Below are 19,825 nucleotides of genomic sequence, written 5' to 3'. Positions count from 1 at the left end.
TCATCCCATGCGTCTCCTTCGGCCCAATAAGCCCATCCATGAGATACGCAAACCCCAAATGACCAAGTCCAAGTTAATGAAAGTTTTGTTTGGTCAAGATCTTAAGAAGCTTCAATAACACTTCTCTAGAAAGAAAAGTACTGCTTCCCTCGATTTCAATTTAAGTATCTTAATTTAATTGAACACAAAATTTAAGAAAAAAAAAGGATTTTAACTTTTAAGTTTTATAGTTTTAAATTGAAAATGTTTATAGTGATTTAAATCTTGTAATATTAGGGTGTTGATTGAAAACTTACTAAATATAAAAGACGAAAAAAGTTAAGAAACTTAAATTGAGACAGAGAAAAAGCTATTTCTTTTTAATATTTGAGGTATTCGATCGGAAAGAAGAAGGTTCTTTAAGTAATTTTTCTTCTCTCACCTTTTCTACAAAAGCTGAAGTAAAGATTAAAAAATTATTTTTTCAAGATAAAAATATTTTTTTCACTAATTTTTATGACAAATGCTACTCCTTGTGATTTCAGAAAGCATATCAACCATTACAAGTTACAACATTGTTACCTTCACCTTTTTCACCATATTTCTTTCTTCCTTATCTCTCAAAACTCATCAAATTAAATCTCAAACAAAAGAAGAAACATTTCATTAAAGAAAATTCAAAAAAGCATTTAGAGTATCACTTAATAAATGATTTAAAACCAATTTTCAAAATAATATCAATTTAAAGTAAATCTGTACATGTATTTCCTTTCACATAATCTGATATTGCTTAAAATTACATTTTTTCAAAAGATTGGCCAAATAAAGTTATTTTTGTAAACACTAATAACAACATTTCTCAAATGATTTTGATCAAACATAGACGATTGAAAAAAGCCTTTAGAGTATCTCTTAATTAATAAATTATTTAAAACCAAAATTTCAAAATAATATCAATTTAAAGTAAATCTGCAAGGGTATTTCCTTTTCCGTAATCTAGTGCTTAAAATTACTTCTTTTTTTCAAATATTGGCCAAATAAATTTATCTGTCTAACACTAATTCAATAATTCTCAAATGATTTGATCAAACACAAACGATTACACTGTATGAATATAAAACACTTAAAATAATACATTTTGAAAATTTGACTAGACATACTCTTATTAGAGAAGAACAGTGCAAAACATAAATATTCCTTCTAAAATAGTCAATGTTGTGATACTTCATATAGTTGAACTCATTAATGCTCTCAAATTGGCGTTAATTAGCTGAATATCTAGAAAACTAAAAGCTTAAAACAGCTAGAAATATTCAACTTTGGCTTGAAAGTATAGTCAAATCTATAAGATGTTTCGTTTTAAATACATTTTCAATTTGTACGTACACATGAATCATGCTAATTCTAAGTTCTGAACTAATGAGATTATTTTAATAACTAATAATATAGGGACTCTTTAATGACATTATTAAGAAAAAAAGAAGTAAATTAATACCGTTAGCTCACGAGGTTATTAGTTTATTAATTACTAGGTTAAGGCGGAATTAGAATACAAGTTATAAGTGTGACCGAACTCAATAACTTTAATTAAAATTATATTTGTCTTTAAAAATTATTAATTAAATATGTATAAATTTTTACTATAACCATAAATTTTAGATTTTGATTTCCCACTGGCTATGTCGACAATGTGTGCATGCATGACGATGCAGACAATTTGTAAGGGCTAGTAATGTCTTAATTGGTTAGAGTGCAGAGACCAGAAAAAGCATAGTCTCTTTAAAAATCATCATAGCTGATAAAATGTATAAATATATTGCTAGCGCGTAATGGCTTAACTTGAGGTAGCTTAAATTGTTGCACCTTATAATTGGCTCTATAATGTAAATAATGAATATGTTTTGTGGTGTTAATATAATTATTTTTGACTGATAAAAAAATTGTATAACTTATCCATATAAATATAGTCGATTATATCTATAGATTCACCCTAATTAAGTACTCTCTAATGTCCTCCTTATTGAAGTAGACGTACCCTATTACTTCCTCCGTTTAAAAAAGAATGACCTCATTTTTCTTTTTGTCTGTTTCAAAAAGAATGACCCTTTTCCTTTTTTGGCAACACTTTAACTTTAGTTTTCCACGTGGCATGTTTAAAGCCACAAGATTAAAGGGCATTTTGGTACATTTGATATAACTTTAATTTTGAACCACAAAATTTAAAAGTCTTCTTTCTTTTCTTAAACTCCGTTCCAAGTCAAACTAGGACATTCTTTTTGAAATGGAGAGAGACAGAGAGTATAATTTTACTGATCAGTAAATTAGAGATGATAAAAGTAGCTTATGAAATTATAATTTATTGAAATTTGAATTAATTATTGACCCACTTATTATTTATTAGTTCATGCTAATTCATCAAAATTGTACGATGTCTAAATAAATTGATCCACGAGAAATTTTGTCAATTTTTATTTTTTATTTGATATGTTATATTAACAATATATAAAGAAAAAAATTATTAGCTAATTATAAAAGAACAAATAAATTGATGAAAACTTAGTAATAGTTGGACTAGTTGGATTTTGAATCTCTTTTTAATCCATTTCAGCTTAAATAACTTTTTAAAAAGTCAATAACTCACATATTCATTAACTCAATTCATTCTAATCCACTAAATTCAACCTAATCGGTGTTTGACACCTATATTGATCACTTTGCATTTTCAAGTCAGTAGTGAAAATAACACCCATTTCGAAATGTAACTTGTTTTTTTTTTGTTACAGTTTTATGTAGAAAGACGGGCCATGAATTGTAAGAAAAATTAAAGTTTTGGAGAAATAATTTGAATTCCTACCCCTAAAACATTGTAAATTAAACATAGCGTACTAATATCGTAATACGCCCTTTTTTGTGGATAAAATAATAGCCTTAATAAATCATTCACAAAGAGAACCTTCCATAATTTATAAATACAAAACTATTCATAATAGAATAATACAATAGAACTTCAAAAAACAATAAAACAACATGTCCCACACCAAAGTCAAAATCCAAAGCGCCGTGCTAACACGGTTAGTACACTATAGTCATATACCAAATATTTCTGTATTTAAATACTCCCATCTCACACCACATTTTCATCAACAATAATTAATCTTCCAATTTAATTAAGTTTCCAAAAAAATGTCTCCACCTCAATCTCCAAATTCCTTCACGACTGAATCTAGAGATCAAGTTCGCCCTCTAGCACCCGCATCCCACCGTATATACGTAGAAAACGAACATGACATTATAAATTCCACGTCCGTATGTAGTATGGAGTTAGCAAAAAAACAACGTCGTAGAAGGTGCATCAAATGTTGTAGTATTACAACAATAATCATAGTTGTGATCATCATAATTCTTGCATTCACCGTATTCAAGGTGAAAAAAACCTACTATAAGAATGAACTCAATTAAATTCGACGGGTTGAGTTATCTCACTAGTAGTTCCAATCTACAAACCAATGTGAACATAACGGTCTCTGCATATATCTCTATCAAAAATCCTAACGCGGTCTCGTTCAAATTTAACCGTGCAACCACTAGCCTGATCTACGATGACCCCACTACAAAAAAAACCCTAAATTGCCAACAGATTTTACTAACAACTTAAGTTGGTTAGTATTCTACTGACAAATTACCAACATATTTCTAACTGAATTATATTTTAAAACTTAACAACGAAATTCTAACAGATTACCAATCAAAATCTTACTAACTAAGTATTTTAGTTGGTAAATACGGCGGGAAAAAATGGCGCCAAATTTAGCAACATTTTTATCAATGGATTACCAACTGAAATATTACTAACGCACACCTTTTGTTGGTAATATTACCAACGAAGTATATATCGGTTGGTAAATATGACAAAAAAATTATTTATATAATTTATTAACATATTACCAATGAATTACTAACCAAACATTTACCAACGGCAAGAATGTGTTACTAATTAAATTTACCAACCAAATATAAATGTGTTGGTAAATTAGTAACGAAATGTAATTTGTTGGTAAACTTGCCAACCAATATCCAATTAGTTGAAAATTTTGCCGGCGAATAAAGATTGTAGTTAGTAAATTACTAACATCATTAAAATAGTTGGTAATATACCAACCGATCATTAATCCATGGTAAATTTACCAACATATTAACTATTAGTTGGTAATATTACATATGAATGTTTAGTTGAATTGTAACTATTACCAACTCTGATAAAATTTATTGGTAAATTATTAATTACTAACTTAGATTTGAATAGTTGGTAAATTTATCAATTGAAGTTAAACTTTTTGGTAAATCAGCGTCTAGTGTTGAGGCTTTCTTATTCAGTTTGTGTCGTTAGGAGTTTTAACTTTTAAATTTTAGCCAAAACTAGACTTTGGTCGATATTTTTGGTAAACGTGCTCAAATTAATTTTTTTGACAAAATTTGACTTTGCTTTACATTTTTTGTAAACGTGCTCTGATGAGAATTTCGTCAGCGCGATTAGCTTTGGAAGGTCATTTTTATATCTAATAGGATGGTTGGTTCAGGTTTTGAGGCTTCCATTTTCAGTTTGTGCTGTTAGGCATTTTAACTTTTGGCCAAAATTTAGATTTAGTCAATATTTTTGGTAAACGTGCTCGGATTAGAATTCCATAGTGTGATTAGCTTTATGGAACGTCATTTTTTATCTAATAGAATGGTTTGTTCGGGTTTCGAGGTTTTCATTTTCAGTTAGTGCCGTTAGGCATTTTAACTTTTAACTTTTGGCTAAAATTTGAACTAGGTCAATTTTTTTGGGAAACATGCTCAAATTTGAATTTCGTCAGCGCGGTTAGCTCTGGAAGGTCATTTTTCGTCTTATAGGATGGTTGATTTGGATTTTGAGGTTTTCATATTCAGTTTGTACCGTTAGGCGTTTTAACTTTTAACTTTTGGCCAAAATTTGACTTTGCTTAACATTCTTTTTAAACGTGCTCTGATAAGAATTCCGTCAGCGCGATTAGCTTTGGAAGGTCATTTTTATATTTAATAGGATGGTTGGTTCAGGTTTTGAGGCTTCCATTTTCAGTTTGTGCTGTTAGGCGTTTTAACTTTTAAATTTTGGCCAAAATTTAGATTTGGTCAATATTTTTGGTTAATGTGCTCAAATTAAATTTTTTGATATAATGATATGTGTCATATTGAGATTAATTTAACTTGTTAGTATATATTTTGCATTGTTTCATTCAAATATGATTTATAAAATGGATTTTAATATTTTTGGATTTATATTCGTGTTCTTAAATTTTTAAATGCAATAAATTAATAAATATTTTACTATTGGATAATCATTCAGTTAATCATATTTTGAACATATTGTTAATCAATTACTAACCTAACATTGAACTTGAATGATATATTACGAACAAACTAATAATTAATTAGTAAAACAAATAATCATACTAAAGTATTTAAAATTTATTACCAACAAGGGTTGTGGTGGAGTGGTAATTACTGCATCATCCCTAACCTAGAGGTCTCAGGTTCGATTCCCCTTGGGTACGGAGTCGCCTTGAATGATATATTACCACAAACTAACAATCAATTAGTAAATTTATTGGAAAAAACAAATAATCATACTAACGTATTTAAAATCTATTACTAATAAGGGTTGTGGTGGAGTGGTAAGTACTCCTACATCCTTAACCAAGAGGTCTCAGGTTCGATTCCCCTTGGGTATGGAGTCGTCTTTGTTAGGGAGCGCTTTACTCCCCAATGTGGGACTTCCCGGCGTGAATCCGGATTTAGTCGGGCTCCGGTGTGGGGTACCGTACACCGGATGGCAAACCAAAAAAAATAAAAGTATTTAAAATTTATTGGTAAATTACCAACAAAAATTTACTATAATTACCAATGGAATCGAATAATGAAGAAAAAAATTTACTAACTCCTTTTCAATTCGTTAATAAAGGTACTAACGATATACTAACCAAAAAAATTTCAGGGCCATGTTTCAAAATTTTGTAACAACATCTTTGGGTGTTTACCAACAAATTAAAATCGGTTGGTAATATTTATCGACAATCCTTTTAGCAACAGATTAATATAAGTTGGCATTTGGTTGGTAACTCAATTTGCCAACCAATTTGATCAATTTACCAACAAATTTTTTTGTTGGTAATTGAGGTTCCTTTTGTTGGTAATTGATCAATTTACGATGATGATGTACCAACAAATCATCGTAGAAGTCTTAACGCCATCGGCTAATGCTAGGGCTTGGAGGACGTTCAGGATGATTGTGAATGTCACAGTTTTGGCTGACAAATTATCAGGCATTCCTAGGCTAGCAAGTGATTTAATGGCAGGGGAATTGCCTATGAGAATGTCCACAAGTATTAATGGAAGAGTCAAGATATTGAGTATTAAGAAGAGTGTTGGTATACAAATGAATTGTAGTATGGTAGTTGTTTTACAAACGCAAGATGTTAAGGATATGGATTGCAAAAGGAAAATTTCTCTCTAGCTTCGATTGTGTTACTAATCTTTTGGAGTTTAAAAGGAGTGATTTTGTTTTGATATTGTGTGTAGGGTATGTTAAAGTAAGGAATATTCGGGTTGAAAGTTACTCTGAATTGAATTCGTGACATGACAATTAGAATTATATGTGGTACTCCATATTTAGTTGAGATTATTTGTGGTATGTAAAGACTTGTATGGCATAGTTCAATAGTTCTTTAATTTGTTTGAAAGTAATTTGGGTTAAGTGTATAGTGTGGAAGATAATGTAGGGAAATATTTTGGTTTACTTTGTACTGGAACTAATTAATCAATTTCGTTTCATTTAGAGAATTACCAAATGGCTTCCATTGTTGTAGAAGAATTTCATTTATGTTACGCGAATCTTAATTAGTCGGAGCTTCAATAAAAATAGTGCTCATCGAATGAAAAATCAAAAGAAAATAATGTATTCATAATTCGATTAAAATTAAGACGCTCAAAGAAATAAATGGAATGTTTTTTTTTATGACAAGGGAAATTCGCAGCCACTACCCTTTGGGTGCGCACGGGGTAAAATTCCAGGTCCCGAATCGGGTATTGAAATGGGGTCCCAAAATGGAGTCTCGAATCGAATGTCGGAATCGAATCTCGGGTCAGATCTCTCAGATCGGGTCTCGGGTCGGGTCGGGTTGGGTTTCGGGGTCTGAGCCATGTTCAAAAGTTGAATCCTTAGTCGAATGTTGGGTCGGGAGTCGAGGGTGGGGTTGGGTCTCGGGTCAAGTGTTTTTAATTCACCAATCATACACTAGAAAATATTTTTAGAAAAATATTCTCCACTCACCAATAGGGGTGTGCATCGGTCGGTTTGGTTTTATGTATTATCGATTCAGTTTATTAGTTTTCGGTTTTGAAATACTCTAAACCTATAACCAAACCAATAAAATATTTTTATCGTTTCCAATTTAACCAATAAAAAAATGCTTTTAAAACAAATATATGACTTCTCCAATAATTTGATTTGACAAGACAATAATGTAACTTTACAAAACGCTCATAAGGCAGAAACAATAATAACTAACATTAAGAGAACTATACAAATACACAAAGAGAAATTATGAGGAATAAGTTTCTTACTTTAGGTTTCGATGCTTTTTATAATATAAAGTTGTGAACTCAAAATCACTGTAAAATGTAAATTGATGGCTAAAAAACAAAGTCAGTAGCCTGTAAAGTATTAACATTAATATTTAATATTTATAAAGGTAACATAGTAAATTACTACTCATAATTTAATGGATTATCGATTTATCCAATAATTGTATATCAAAAAATCAAAACTGATCCGATAACCCAATAATAACCCCGTTAACTCACCAACCAAACATGAGAAAATAAGTTAGAAACCAACTTTTCCAAAAACAAAAACAAAAAAAAAAAACATTTTCCTTCCTACCAAACACACCCAAATTAGTGTTTTAGCTTCTTTAAAAAAATAAACTCATCATGTCATTAAATTTCTCTGGAAAAATACAAAATCCAGTTAAGATGACCATTAGAGTGAAATAAATAAAGTAAAATGACTTTTAAAAGACAAAATAAACATAAATAATTTTAATGATCAATTACCAAAGGCTAAACGACCAGGCAATCAACTCAAAATTATCATCCCTGTATTTTGATTGTCGTGAAACATGGAATATGTAATTTCTAGATGTGTTACTAGTAGAAAAAACAGGAATTTGTGTAAGCAATTTGGAAGGGAAAACACTAATTTTATTTTATTTTTAAAAAAAAAGAAAGAGCAGAAAAAATACTTTTTTTTAAAAAGAAGCAACAAATTTTTATTTTTTTATCTTTTTAAGAAAAAAATGAAGAAGTTAGTATACACCCAATTAAAACACGACATGTGGCATTTGGGTGCTAATCTAATTTCTATGTCCGACCAAAACCCTCCTCCGTAAGTGCTAAACCCTGCCTGCCTCCATTGCAGTCACCTCTTTCTGTTTTTCAGGTTCGTTTTTTTTTACTCTTTCTTCTTCCTTTAATTGCTCTATCATGTCCATAGCATCAAACCCTTTTCTATATACAGTCGACTGAGTATGTCCATCATATAATTCCACCCACTACTTTCTTGATTTTGTAGCAAATTCATATAATCATATTTGGTTGCTGTAGCCTAGAAGCTGTTTTAACTCCGACCATAGTTGGTTTCAAGTTTAGATTAAAAAAGAGGGTTGTAATTGTCACAAAGAATTAATATACCCCAACTCCTAATTGATTACTGGTACGGTTGCTCTTTTTCTAATTTGGAGTAAATCAATGATGGGGCTTTAGCATAATTTCATATTATAGGGGTTAAAAGGAAAGGCCTTGAGAAAGAAAAGGTTTCTTTATTTCTTGTTTGTAAAGCAAAGTGGAGGTCGTGTATTAGGGTACAAGCTTAGTAAGGGTAGAGTTTTGCCTTGTCTTGTGAAAGTTTAGGTTTGTTAGTGCCTATCGTAGTACTAGTCGTACTATCCTTGTAGTTCTTGCCATATGTAGGTATTGTTTTTTTCTTCTTGTAGACTTTACACTGCTTTTCTTATTAACTATTATGCTTTATTCATTGTTTTCTTCTTTCTTGACTACGGTTTGATGCACTTGAGCAGAGCGTCTTTCGGAAACAGTCTATCTACCTCCTTGAGGTAGTGGTAAGGTCTACGTATATTCTACCTTTCCCAGACCTCACTTAGTGGAATTTCACTAGACATGTTGTTGTAAAGCAAAGTAATCGACTTTATGGTTGTATTCATGAATTTCTCTATATTCTCTTGTATCAAAAGTTACTATTGTCAACTCCAACTAGTTTGTGATTAAGGACAATTGATTAGTAGTAGGGATGTTGTTCTATTTTTTCAATTTGGAGTAAATGAATGATAAGGTTGGCCAACGCGCTTGTGTCTCTTATTTTGCATATCTAATTCAGTAGGTGTTTTCTTTCTATAGGTCAAAAGAAAAAGGAAAAAGAATGTGTCTTTTTGTAGCAAAATAATAGACTATGTATGCTAGGTTCATGGATTTCTCTGTATTATTTGCAGTTGAGTTATAAAAGGTGGAAGAAAATGATAAAAAGGCGATTTTACAAGCTTGAACATGGTGATAGAGATGCTCCTTCACAGTCCTCTTCATCCTCCGACTCTGAATTTGAGGCAGAGGAAACAGAAGACGAAGAGGAGGAGGAGGAAGAGGAAGAGCAGGGTGACAATGAAGTAAAGGAAGAGGATGATGGTGTTGCTCGTCTGACAGGAGGAAATGAATCTTCTTCGGGTATGTTTAACCTGATGATCTGCAGTTGCTCCTTGTCTGTATTGTTTGCTGACAGTTTATTACTTAGAGGGTATTTCAAGAAATGGGAATTCTCTGAAGCTTTTGTTTGATATCTTGATTAGGGAAACTTTGTCGGGTATCTTTAGACAATTCTTGATTTTAAAATCTATCAGCACGCCTAAGTTACAGTCTCTATTAAGTTATAAATTTTCCCACAAAGCCCATTCTCGCACCCATAAATATACATTGAGGTTTACTTGTGAGCATCAAAATTGGGTTACATGTGGGAGGATGTTGAGTTATAAATTGTCGACATGCATTGTAAAATGGATTCCAATGGAGTTTGGGTGTTGGGCCACTCCATAATTCAATCACTATCCTCATGGTAGATAACAGATTTTCTCCTCCTCCTTGTTTTCATTTGCTGCAGGATATGAGAGTGAAGATAGCTCTTTCAATGAAGTTAATCTTAACTCATCAGGTTGGCTTTAGTCTGTTGTCAAAAAATTTCGCTAGTTGAGTCTCATGGGAGTTTTCTGCTTGAAAATCCTACTTCTGTATACTATAAGTATGTGTTGGCACTAATCCACATACGAGGAAGGTATATTTATAAAGAATAAAAATGGAAGCTGCCATATTTCCCCATTCCTTATTTGTAGGATCGACTTTGTATACACTGCTTCCAAACGCTTACTGTTTATTAATTGGGTAATCATTTGATTGAGGAAGATTAGCAATTTGACACATTACACTGTGAACATGGATTTACATCTAGCCAAGGAGTAAGGTGAAATTCCGTCACTCCATTTGAGGAAAAGAAGAAATGAAGTGAAGTTCGATGCTATATGTCTAACTTATTTGGAGCTGCAGCCCTACTAATTTATTACTAGTCTGGAAGCTACAGCTTTTGAGTTGTACTATGGAACGTGAAGTTTCTGCTCAATCTATGTATTGGAAATTCCATGAAATCAGAGATGTCAGTTCTTTTCTTTTGATTGATAATTCTTCATGGAGAGATGATCATATCTTAAAGATTTGGCTTTAGTGTTCATTGTAGCCATTCTCTCCCTCTGGAGTTTTAAGGCTTATTGTTAACTAATTTTGGGAAGACTGCATTCATATTTTATTTAGTATCTTCTGCACATCGTTGTGGCATTTGGTAATTATTATAACTATCACGTCGATGAATTTAATAATGGAAACATAATTTTAGATTTCTTGATGTTTATTTGAATGCCAATACACTTTTTAAAACTGATGAGAACTATTTTTGCTGGTATTTCAAGATGGAAACTGAAAGATTTTTTTGAACTATGATTTTCTTATCGTAATTTATATGTTAGGCTAAGAGTTTAATTCTAAGTCTTCTCTAAAATTACCACTGATAGGTCTTCCTACGAGTGATGAAGATGTTACAACTCTAAAGGACAACAAGTTTGATGGTGAAAGTTATTTGTCTGAAAAGGTCATTGCAGAATCAGATATTATGCAGAATAGTTCTATTCCCGAAGAGGATGAGATTCCAAGTGATGCTTCAGATTATGTCTTGAAATGTAAATCAGTTTATAAGTGCAGGCTGTGTCCTAGAATCGTCTGCTTGACTGTTCAGACTCTAATTGCTCATCTTAAATCCAAAGTAAGCATTCAGTGTCATTGTTTTCATTTTCCAGTTGTCACTAAACTTACTTCTTCAGATCATATTCCACATAAATTTTGTAGTGCTAACACATCCCCGTTACTAGTGCACGGACTGCTACCTGCAATCTTGTTCTTTCCATGTTAAAGAATCTTAAATGCACGTTAACTTATGCACATGATTTGGACCTGCTGTGACTGATCTAACCTAAGTATCCGTATTTCTTACAGAGGCATGCCCGCTCTATAAAGCTGTTGAAAGAAGGGAGGCTTAAACTTATGCTTAATGAAGACGGAAGAATTGAGGGAGAAATTCATCCTGAGGCGGAGGATAGCCCAGTTAGAGAACAGGTTTGTCCATTTTCATTTGACTGCATGAAGAATTTTTTTGACTTAGTGAAAAAGCCTGATATCATCATAAGTTGCTTACAATCATTAATTATGAATGATAATAGAATCCTTCAGCATCAAAGAAGAAAAGCAAAGGACTGAAGAGGCAACTCAGGGAGAAGAAGTATAAGGTACATGCTAAGTTCTGGTCCTGATAGCCCATGTTTACTCATATAATACCTCGTTAAGTCACATAAGAATTTTTAAATTTACTGCAGAATAAGGAAAACTTTTTGCCCGTGGAGAATACTGTAGAGTCGAGAAGGAACCGTTCCAGGAAGAGGCAGAAAAACAAGTGAAGAACATAGTTAGATCTCGCTTATATGCATTGAGCAGGAATCTTTTCTACGAGAAATTAGAAGCAAAAGGAACTACATGTCTGATAGGGGCTGGAATTAGTTGTGTTTGCCCAACGGTGTCATCCAAAATATCACATTCCTTTTTTAAAGTTTTGATCTGAGAGAGCAATTTTGTACTTGGATGTTGGATCTAAAGCTTTGTTTTACTAGTTAGTGCATGACAAAGATATGACATGCATTTCAAAACCTTTTGGCAAATCTGTTCTGTAAAAAATTATATTTCTGTGAAGATGTTAAGACTACATTGGCAGAAACAACCCCCTCCCCTTTTTTTTTTATTTCTGCAAGGACAAACTATAAACCTTTCTTCTACTGCTTACCTTTGAAGGTATGCTTGCTGTGTTATTGTTTAGATTTTTTGTTTGTTGGGTGTATCACGTGAGATTTGCTTGTAGAATTTGAGGAATTCTGCTAAAGTACCCCTTTCATTGCCTTCAAAATCATGCAAGAGCCATAATATTTACGAAGTGGCAGAGTGCAATGGAAACCATCATATTACCATATGCTCATGCTGTTGTGATTTGGCAATATCTTGCTTCTAATTTGTATCAGTAAGCAAACTGAGTATACATCAGTAAGGGAAAATGGTTCTAATTTGTATCAGTGTGCAGATGACCAGCATACATCAAAATAAAAGAAAATGTAACGGCACCATAAATTGACACCATCAAGATAATGTGATTCAGTAGCCAAAAATTTGATAAATGCATAAAATATTCCCCGCCTGTCTAAAACCTCACAATTCTATTACTTACAGAACTAAAATCAACGATTTTCTAAACTCACATTTTGGAGTACACTGTAAAGCTAAAGATGGTGCCATATAAAGCAGAGGTTTCGACACCATTCCTCCAAACAACCAGGTTAACAGCCACAAAATGCAACGCGTGTTCATACGCAGTTTCACATAGCTCCACTGAGATAGACGAAGACATCACAAAAAGAGGTTAATGATCATGTATTAGGATTTAGAATGAGATGATGGCCCAACAGAATGATGTTAAACTAAAAGATTAGGAGTTAGGCAAAAAGTTAACATCCTTCCACAGTTAGGCCCCACCCTTCGTCTGATCCATTCTTAGTTGAAGGTAGTCACTCTTCATTCCCATCTGCTTTAGCCGTGTTATCATCAGGTGGAGGGGCAGCACCTTGCTCTCCAGTCTCGCTGTTTTCGGGGTGAAAATTGATAGGGAACTTTGTTACTCTAGGTTTGTCTGTTAGTATGTTCCTTTGAAGCATGTCAATTTTAACCGTTTGGGGAGGTTGTTGTCTCAAATTCTCATCATTGTAATCATTGTTCACATAGTAGCCAATTCGTACAAATTCTTGACCCATATAGGAACAGGTCAAAAGGAGCACAGTGACACCAAGTATATCTTCAGCACGAATTCGGGCAGAATCTGGAGGGTCCGCCTAGTATTAGAACAAGGAAAACATTACACAAATCCAATCAGCAGAAAGCCATTAGACCTAGTAAAACTTAATTAACTTGTCAAGCCACGACATGATACCTGCAATACAAAGCGGAAACCTCCAACATTGACAGGACCAACAAACACACTTTCTAGTAGTTGGTCATATGTGTCATCCTCAGCAGATCCAACATAGATGAGTTTCCATTCCAAATCTACATGCACATTAAGGCAAAAGAAACTAAGTAAAGCTGTTAAATTAACAAACATATAAATACTACCTATTTGAAAAGAAAAGAGCAACATGTCTTTAGTTGCTTAAATTTAGATACACTCTAGGACAACGTCTCGCAGAAAAAAGGTCAATTTGATGGGAGCATTTCTGTGTGACTGTCAAAGAATGGACCTATGTATCTTTACTGGGAAAGGATTTACAGTTCAAAGATGATTCTCTAGAATTTCAGTCCCAAAAAAGAGAAAATGAACAAAAAAATACTACCTTTTTTTTAGCAAGTCGCCATTAGGGATTACACAATTACCACTTAAGGCCTCAAAATTCATTGGGATAGTCATTGGATCTGAATTTCATTCAAATTGTGCCATACCACATGAAAGAAACAATCTGAATTTCCAAGGTATGCATATGAAATAAAAACTCCATAATAGCAGTTAACTCTGTTCCTCGAAACAATCTTTTGTATGTCATAAATAAAGTGTCCTTGAAGAAGAATAAATGAAGAAGGATTTTTTTCCAGCTACTTCTCAAAACTCACAGAAGTATTCATATTGTCAACAAATATGACAGTTAATTGAGAAAACCTCGCCTCTAGAAAATTTAGAATCAGTAAGCAGTTCAGGTGGAATAGAAGTTTCTCTACCAATTGCTAAACTATTAAGTACATTCCCTTCCAAAGCCAACATCCTAAAGAATTTATATAGTTAAGACACATGACCAAAGAGAAACTACAGAGATAAGTTCATTAATTCTATGCTTTACCCTGCAGAAACGAAAGAGGAGCATAGGATGCTATTACAATAACAGATGTCACATGGTACTAAACATTTTGTCAAGAGTTTTTCACCATTAGTAGTATTGTAAGTACTCTCGCAATAGATCATGAAATATTTTTATGAAATAGTAGTTTATATCTAACATTCTAAACGTGAAATCTGAACTATAAAGTTGGGCTTTCTTCAGGCTGGTGCTAGAACTAACAACACTGCACCACTACCCTCACCTTAAACCAACTTCAAACTGCTTTTGTGTTACATGTAAATGGTCTAAATTAGATCATCTAGCAATAGGGAGTAATTGCGAACAAAATAAAATGCAGAGGCACGCAAGAAGCAGCACATGCTTCAGAAATCAAAATGTGGGCAATATTCTACAACATATGACTTAGATAACTGAACTGCACAGAAAACTTTCAATTAATTGGTTTAAGGAACTGCTTTATTCAGCAACCGTAAGGATCCATGGAAAGTGAGGCGTAAGATTATGGTGCAACCTTATGGGAAATGGAAGAAGAAACATGCTGAAATCATGTAATACATTTTATATCTGTTCTAGTAATAATTTAGCATGTATGTCTAGTAAAATTCATGAAACCATGACCTTCAGGAAATCTACAGCACAGTGTAGAGGTGGATCCATGATTTAAACTTGATATGTTAGACCTTTAAGGTTTCTTCGAACTTATCATTATACTTCTGAACTATGGGTTGGGTTCAAATCTATTTTGGTGAGATATTAGTGAGTTTTCTATGTGAGTTGGCGCTCCGCATCGAAAAACTGGGTTAAAATGAACCTGTTTCCTAAGATCTACATCGGCCACTGGCACATGTGTTCCTCTATCCAACTGGCTACTGATTAATAACCTGAAAAAAAATACTTACACCACGCCCATTTCCATTCCATGAGTAATGCGAAGTTTCCTCAGAGATTCCTAATGTTTTACTGATTGTGGTACTAATGATCAGAGTTATTAAAGGCGAAAAGCGCAAAAAAGCTCTAAGGTCCATTGGACAAATAGCTATGATATATGAAGACAACTAGCTTAATTAAACGTTATCTCGTTAATGTAAGTCAGAAATAGTACTGCATTAATCATATATATCAGGAATCCTTTACAAGCTCTCCAATAAAGTAAAAAAAATTAACACACTATAGGCACAATAACCATTTCATATCTACTTTTGGAATATTAGAAAAACAGAAATCTCGGATGTACAAATCTAAAGTTCTCCATTCTCTGCTATATTTACCTAGAAACAACTAATTTCTTTCAATTATCAACAGAGTCTATAACATTGTACTCTAACAAAATTGAGAGTCAAATTTCTGAATACAAAAGGCAATAACTAGCCACTAGGTTTTCGAGATGATACAAGCACAAACAGGAGGAAATTATAGCACAAAAGGATTTATGAAAAAAAGTTCGATAGATAGTAAACAATTCATTGATGATTAATTATCAACGAATTAAAGACATTGTAAACAACTTCCGTATATGACTAAACAAAACCCTAACCATGTCTCCGAGAGGATATAATCAAAGAAAAGAAAAAGAAAAATCATACTAATACAGATGAATTACAAGATTCAACAGAAAAAATGAAGTAAGAGAGATTAAGTCACCTTCTTTGAGAGCATTAACGCAGTCATAAGTGATTTCAAACTTCAGTGGCGAAAGGAACGACGATGGATTATTTAGCACGGTGATGTTTGTAACATTCACAGCACTCATGATTGCGTTATTCGGGCGGCTTAACTCAAGTTAATCAGTGGTCTAAAGTTAAAAATAAATATTAAGTCTTAAATTACTATTAATTTTAGAAAAAAATATCGAAAATATTTTAAATTAGGCGTGAATTATTAATTTCATATTTGAACCTTTGTTTGGATGGTTATTACGCATTATTTCATAATATATCGTATTGTATAACATAAATACACCTCTTTATACTTTGTTGAGATGATTGTTACATGTTATTTGATAATGTATCGTTAGAGCTATCGAAAAGGGTCGGTTCAGCCCCACCCGGTCCAAGCCTTGCAGGCCAAGAAATTTGAAGGGCTGGGACGGGTTGGTCCTTCATTCGAAAGGGCCTGAAAATGCTCAACCCAATCCAACCCTAGAAGGGCTGAGGGTTGGGGCGGGCTAGTCCTTTTTTTTCCTTTTCAAACTTATAATTCTATAACATCAAAAAAACAAGAAGATTTTCAAATCAAATATGGCAACAATTGTGTTGTTTTAATAATACTAGCTAGCAAAAAGTCTAGTGTAATTAACATGTATCTCTCATACCAGATACGCGAGCTAGATAAGAGAGTGACAAGCAAGATTGGATGGAGGCGAGGGCACGAGATTTGTCTATGCATCCTAGATGCATGCGAATCTATTTGGATAAAGTGTATCTAGAAATATTAACCTAATTTTGAGTCATAATATTACAACACAACATGTATTTAAGTAATTAGATTATATACTAGTGAGATTATTATAAGTTACCCTTAAATAAAAAGTTTTGGCCCATGGGCCGACCCCGGCCCGGCCCCAATCAAGCCTCAAGGGCCAAGGGCTTATATGGGTCGGGCATATAAGCCCTAGTTTTAAATGTGCTTGAGAAATCATATCTCAACCGTACCCTAATAACATGTTGGGTTGGGCCGGTCCCATGGGCTAAGCCCGTTTTGACGGTTTTATGTATCGTATTGTATTGTATAAATACACTCCTAAATTCTCGTCAAGTTTAGGATTGTTTTTTCAACACGTCTCTTGATTTTTTTATTAAGATTTAAGAGTTTTATAGTTCTGAGAGTTTGAGACACTTGTTATATCATGTGACAAATCGAGGTGTATTTAAGTTTTGTTAATCAAGTACAATGATGTTTTTGAAACAGTCAATAGTCGGGGACAAAACAAATAATTTGCTATATATATATTTAAAGTTACTATTCTAGTTTTTTAAGAGATAAAATTGTTAATATATTTAAAATTATTTTTAAGATAAAAGTATTTTGTCCAATTTCGATTTGAGACAAAAATTTAAAAAGATATATGCTAAAATATCTTTTAATTTTTTGGTCTTAAACAAAGAGACAAAAAGTACACTAACATTACAAACGCGAGGGACTATTAGTGCTCCATATAAAACAACAAGGATGACTTTGAATCTTAATCTAAAGATAATTAACTATTTTGGGTTAAGACTCAAAGTCATCCATAAATTTTCATTATGGAGCACTAATAATCTCTTATGTTTGCAGTATTGATGTATTTTAATCCAAAAAAATTACTTGGATGAGTACCTTTTAATAAATAATTACTGATTTTAGCAATATTTTTTATTTATTACCATTTATAGCAATACATAACAATATTATGATAAATCTACAATATTTATATAAAAATGTGTGATAAATGTATTATTTATCAATAAAACTTGTATTATATGTGTTTAATAAAACTTATATTATGTGTGTTTTATAAATTATTCTCTGTGATATATTAAAATTGTATTAAAAATGATCAAATGAAAAAAAATGTGATTGCTATAAATGATAATATTTTTTTAACATAGTATATTTATGTAAATTTCCCTTTTAATCCTCGCCAAAACTTTTACCTATCTTTTAATAGTTATTTGTTCAAAATTTTATATATGAAATGTTCAGTCGTTTTTTTTATGTACAGAAGGTGAAAAGAGAAAATATTCTTTAATGTTTTGAAATAATCTTAAAAAAAGAATAAGATAAATAAATTGAAAGACACAAAGTAATTTTTTTTTATAAATAAATACTTATAATAATAATAATTCTACTATTACTGAAAAATGAGATCCTCAAATTTTGAGGCCTAAAACGAATGCTTTATTTTTAAAAGCATTGAACTATCCATAAGTGATAAAGTTTACTATGTGATAATTCTCGCCATAAGATTTAGAGAAGAGAAAGTTAGAGAGATTTCGAAACTTACATGAAATTATTCGAAGTGATAAAACTGAAAAATTGCGAGAGAAGGAACAATATCGAGGCAAATACAAAAAAGAGAGAGACGAAGCAGCTCAGTTTTGTGAAGGGGAAAGTAGAAATGGCCTAATCTTTGATTTGATGACCGGTTAATCTTGGAGCTACAGGGTATATCCGGTTTCATGTTTTGGCGGGAGTTTGGTTTATTTCGTTTGTGGATAATTGGAAGGCCCTTCAAAGCCCAAAGTTTAGTTATCCCTTTGGGATTACCGGAAAAAAGGCCAAATAAGTTTCGATACTAATTATTGGTTTACATAAATATCCCTTTTAGGTTTTCATTTTAAATTTGTCCCTATTTTTAAAGTTAGTGTGAATATAACTCTCAAAAATTAGAGTAAATTTTAGGTTTAGCAAATATAAAAATTATATTTGTATGTTATAATTATAATTTGTATAATTGCGCGATCCACAACAAATTTTGTGTTTACTATGTCTATTAATCTGTATATTTCAGTATACATATACATAAAAATTTGTATTTGTATATTTCGGTATACAAACTAAAATATAGTAATTGTATATAAATAAAATTACTACATATATACAACACATATGTATACCGAATGGGTCTATTTGTATATTCGGTACACGAACTAGTGGAAGGGGGTTCGACATCTATTATACATATCTAAAAAATAATTTTAAGCATGTATAAATAGTAATATTTTCCGCCGAAGGGGGTTCGGATGAACCTCCTAAGTATATGTTGCCGCCCCTGCAAATGGGTCCTGCAATTAATTTTTATACAACAAATAAGTATACCGAATGGGTCTATTTGTATATTTCGGTATATAAATGGGATGACAAAAATATGGGATGTTTGCTGCGAATTACAAATAAAAGAAACTATGGCTATAACATTTAATTTGAATTAATAGTTTGTTATTTCATATAATTTTCCCCGAAAATTATCCTTCCGAACGATATAAAGTTTTTTATAGGGAAAATTACATGGTTAAGCAAATATATATTAGTTAATTAGTCATCATAGCTATAGTTTTAGTTAATTACCACTCGCGACCAGCATTTAGTGATAATTACGTGAGTTGGGGTTTCGAGGAATATTGTATAATTCGCATATTTGTATAATTCGAATTTGTATAACTTTTGTATAATGTAATTTTGTATAATATAATTTGTACAATTGTTTAAAATTCAGATGTTTGTGTTTGTATAAACTCGTTATTTCGAGTTTATAAAAAATA

At 32.1% G+C, this 19,825-nt stretch overlaps 2 protein-coding genes across 2 annotated transcripts; one reads left to right on the top strand and one right to left on the bottom strand.

The window, feature by feature from the left end:
- The first annotated feature begins 9,110 nt into the window (after positions 1-9,110).
- LOC102601138 (cyclin-dependent kinase 11A) lies at positions 9,111-12,521 on the top strand. The gene is made up of 7 exons (XM_015308599.1): positions 9,111-9,176; positions 9,564-9,792; positions 10,223-10,273; positions 11,181-11,428; positions 11,659-11,778; positions 11,883-11,948; positions 12,036-12,521. The coding sequence occupies exons 2-7, from the start codon at positions 9,588-9,590 to the stop codon at positions 12,114-12,116; spliced, it is 771 nt and encodes a 256-aa protein (XP_015164085.1). The 5' UTR covers positions 9,111-9,176; positions 9,564-9,587; the 3' UTR covers positions 12,117-12,521.
- Positions 12,522-12,813: 292 nt separating this feature from the next.
- LOC102600796 (histone chaperone ASF1B) lies at positions 12,814-16,345 on the bottom strand. Its single transcript, XM_006346838.2, has 3 exons — positions 16,227-16,345; positions 13,688-13,803; positions 12,814-13,589 (listed from the first exon to the last, which is right to left on the bottom strand). Exons 1-3 carry the CDS (start codon positions 16,333-16,335, stop codon positions 13,269-13,271), a joined length of 546 nt encoding a protein of 181 aa, XP_006346900.1. The 5' UTR covers positions 16,336-16,345; the 3' UTR covers positions 12,814-13,268.
- Between the last annotated feature and the right edge of the window lie 3,480 nt (positions 16,346-19,825).

The sequence above is a fragment of the Solanum tuberosum genome, unplaced genomic scaffold (genome assembly GCF_000226075.1).
Source record: "Solanum tuberosum cultivar DM 1-3 516 R44 unplaced genomic scaffold, SolTub_3.0 scf00085, whole genome shotgun sequence".
NCBI lineage: Eukaryota > Viridiplantae > Streptophyta > Magnoliopsida > Solanales > Solanaceae > Solanum > Solanum tuberosum.
The sequence above is the reverse complement of the archived record's forward strand: the minus strand, read 5'-3'. Positions and strand labels throughout refer to the sequence as shown.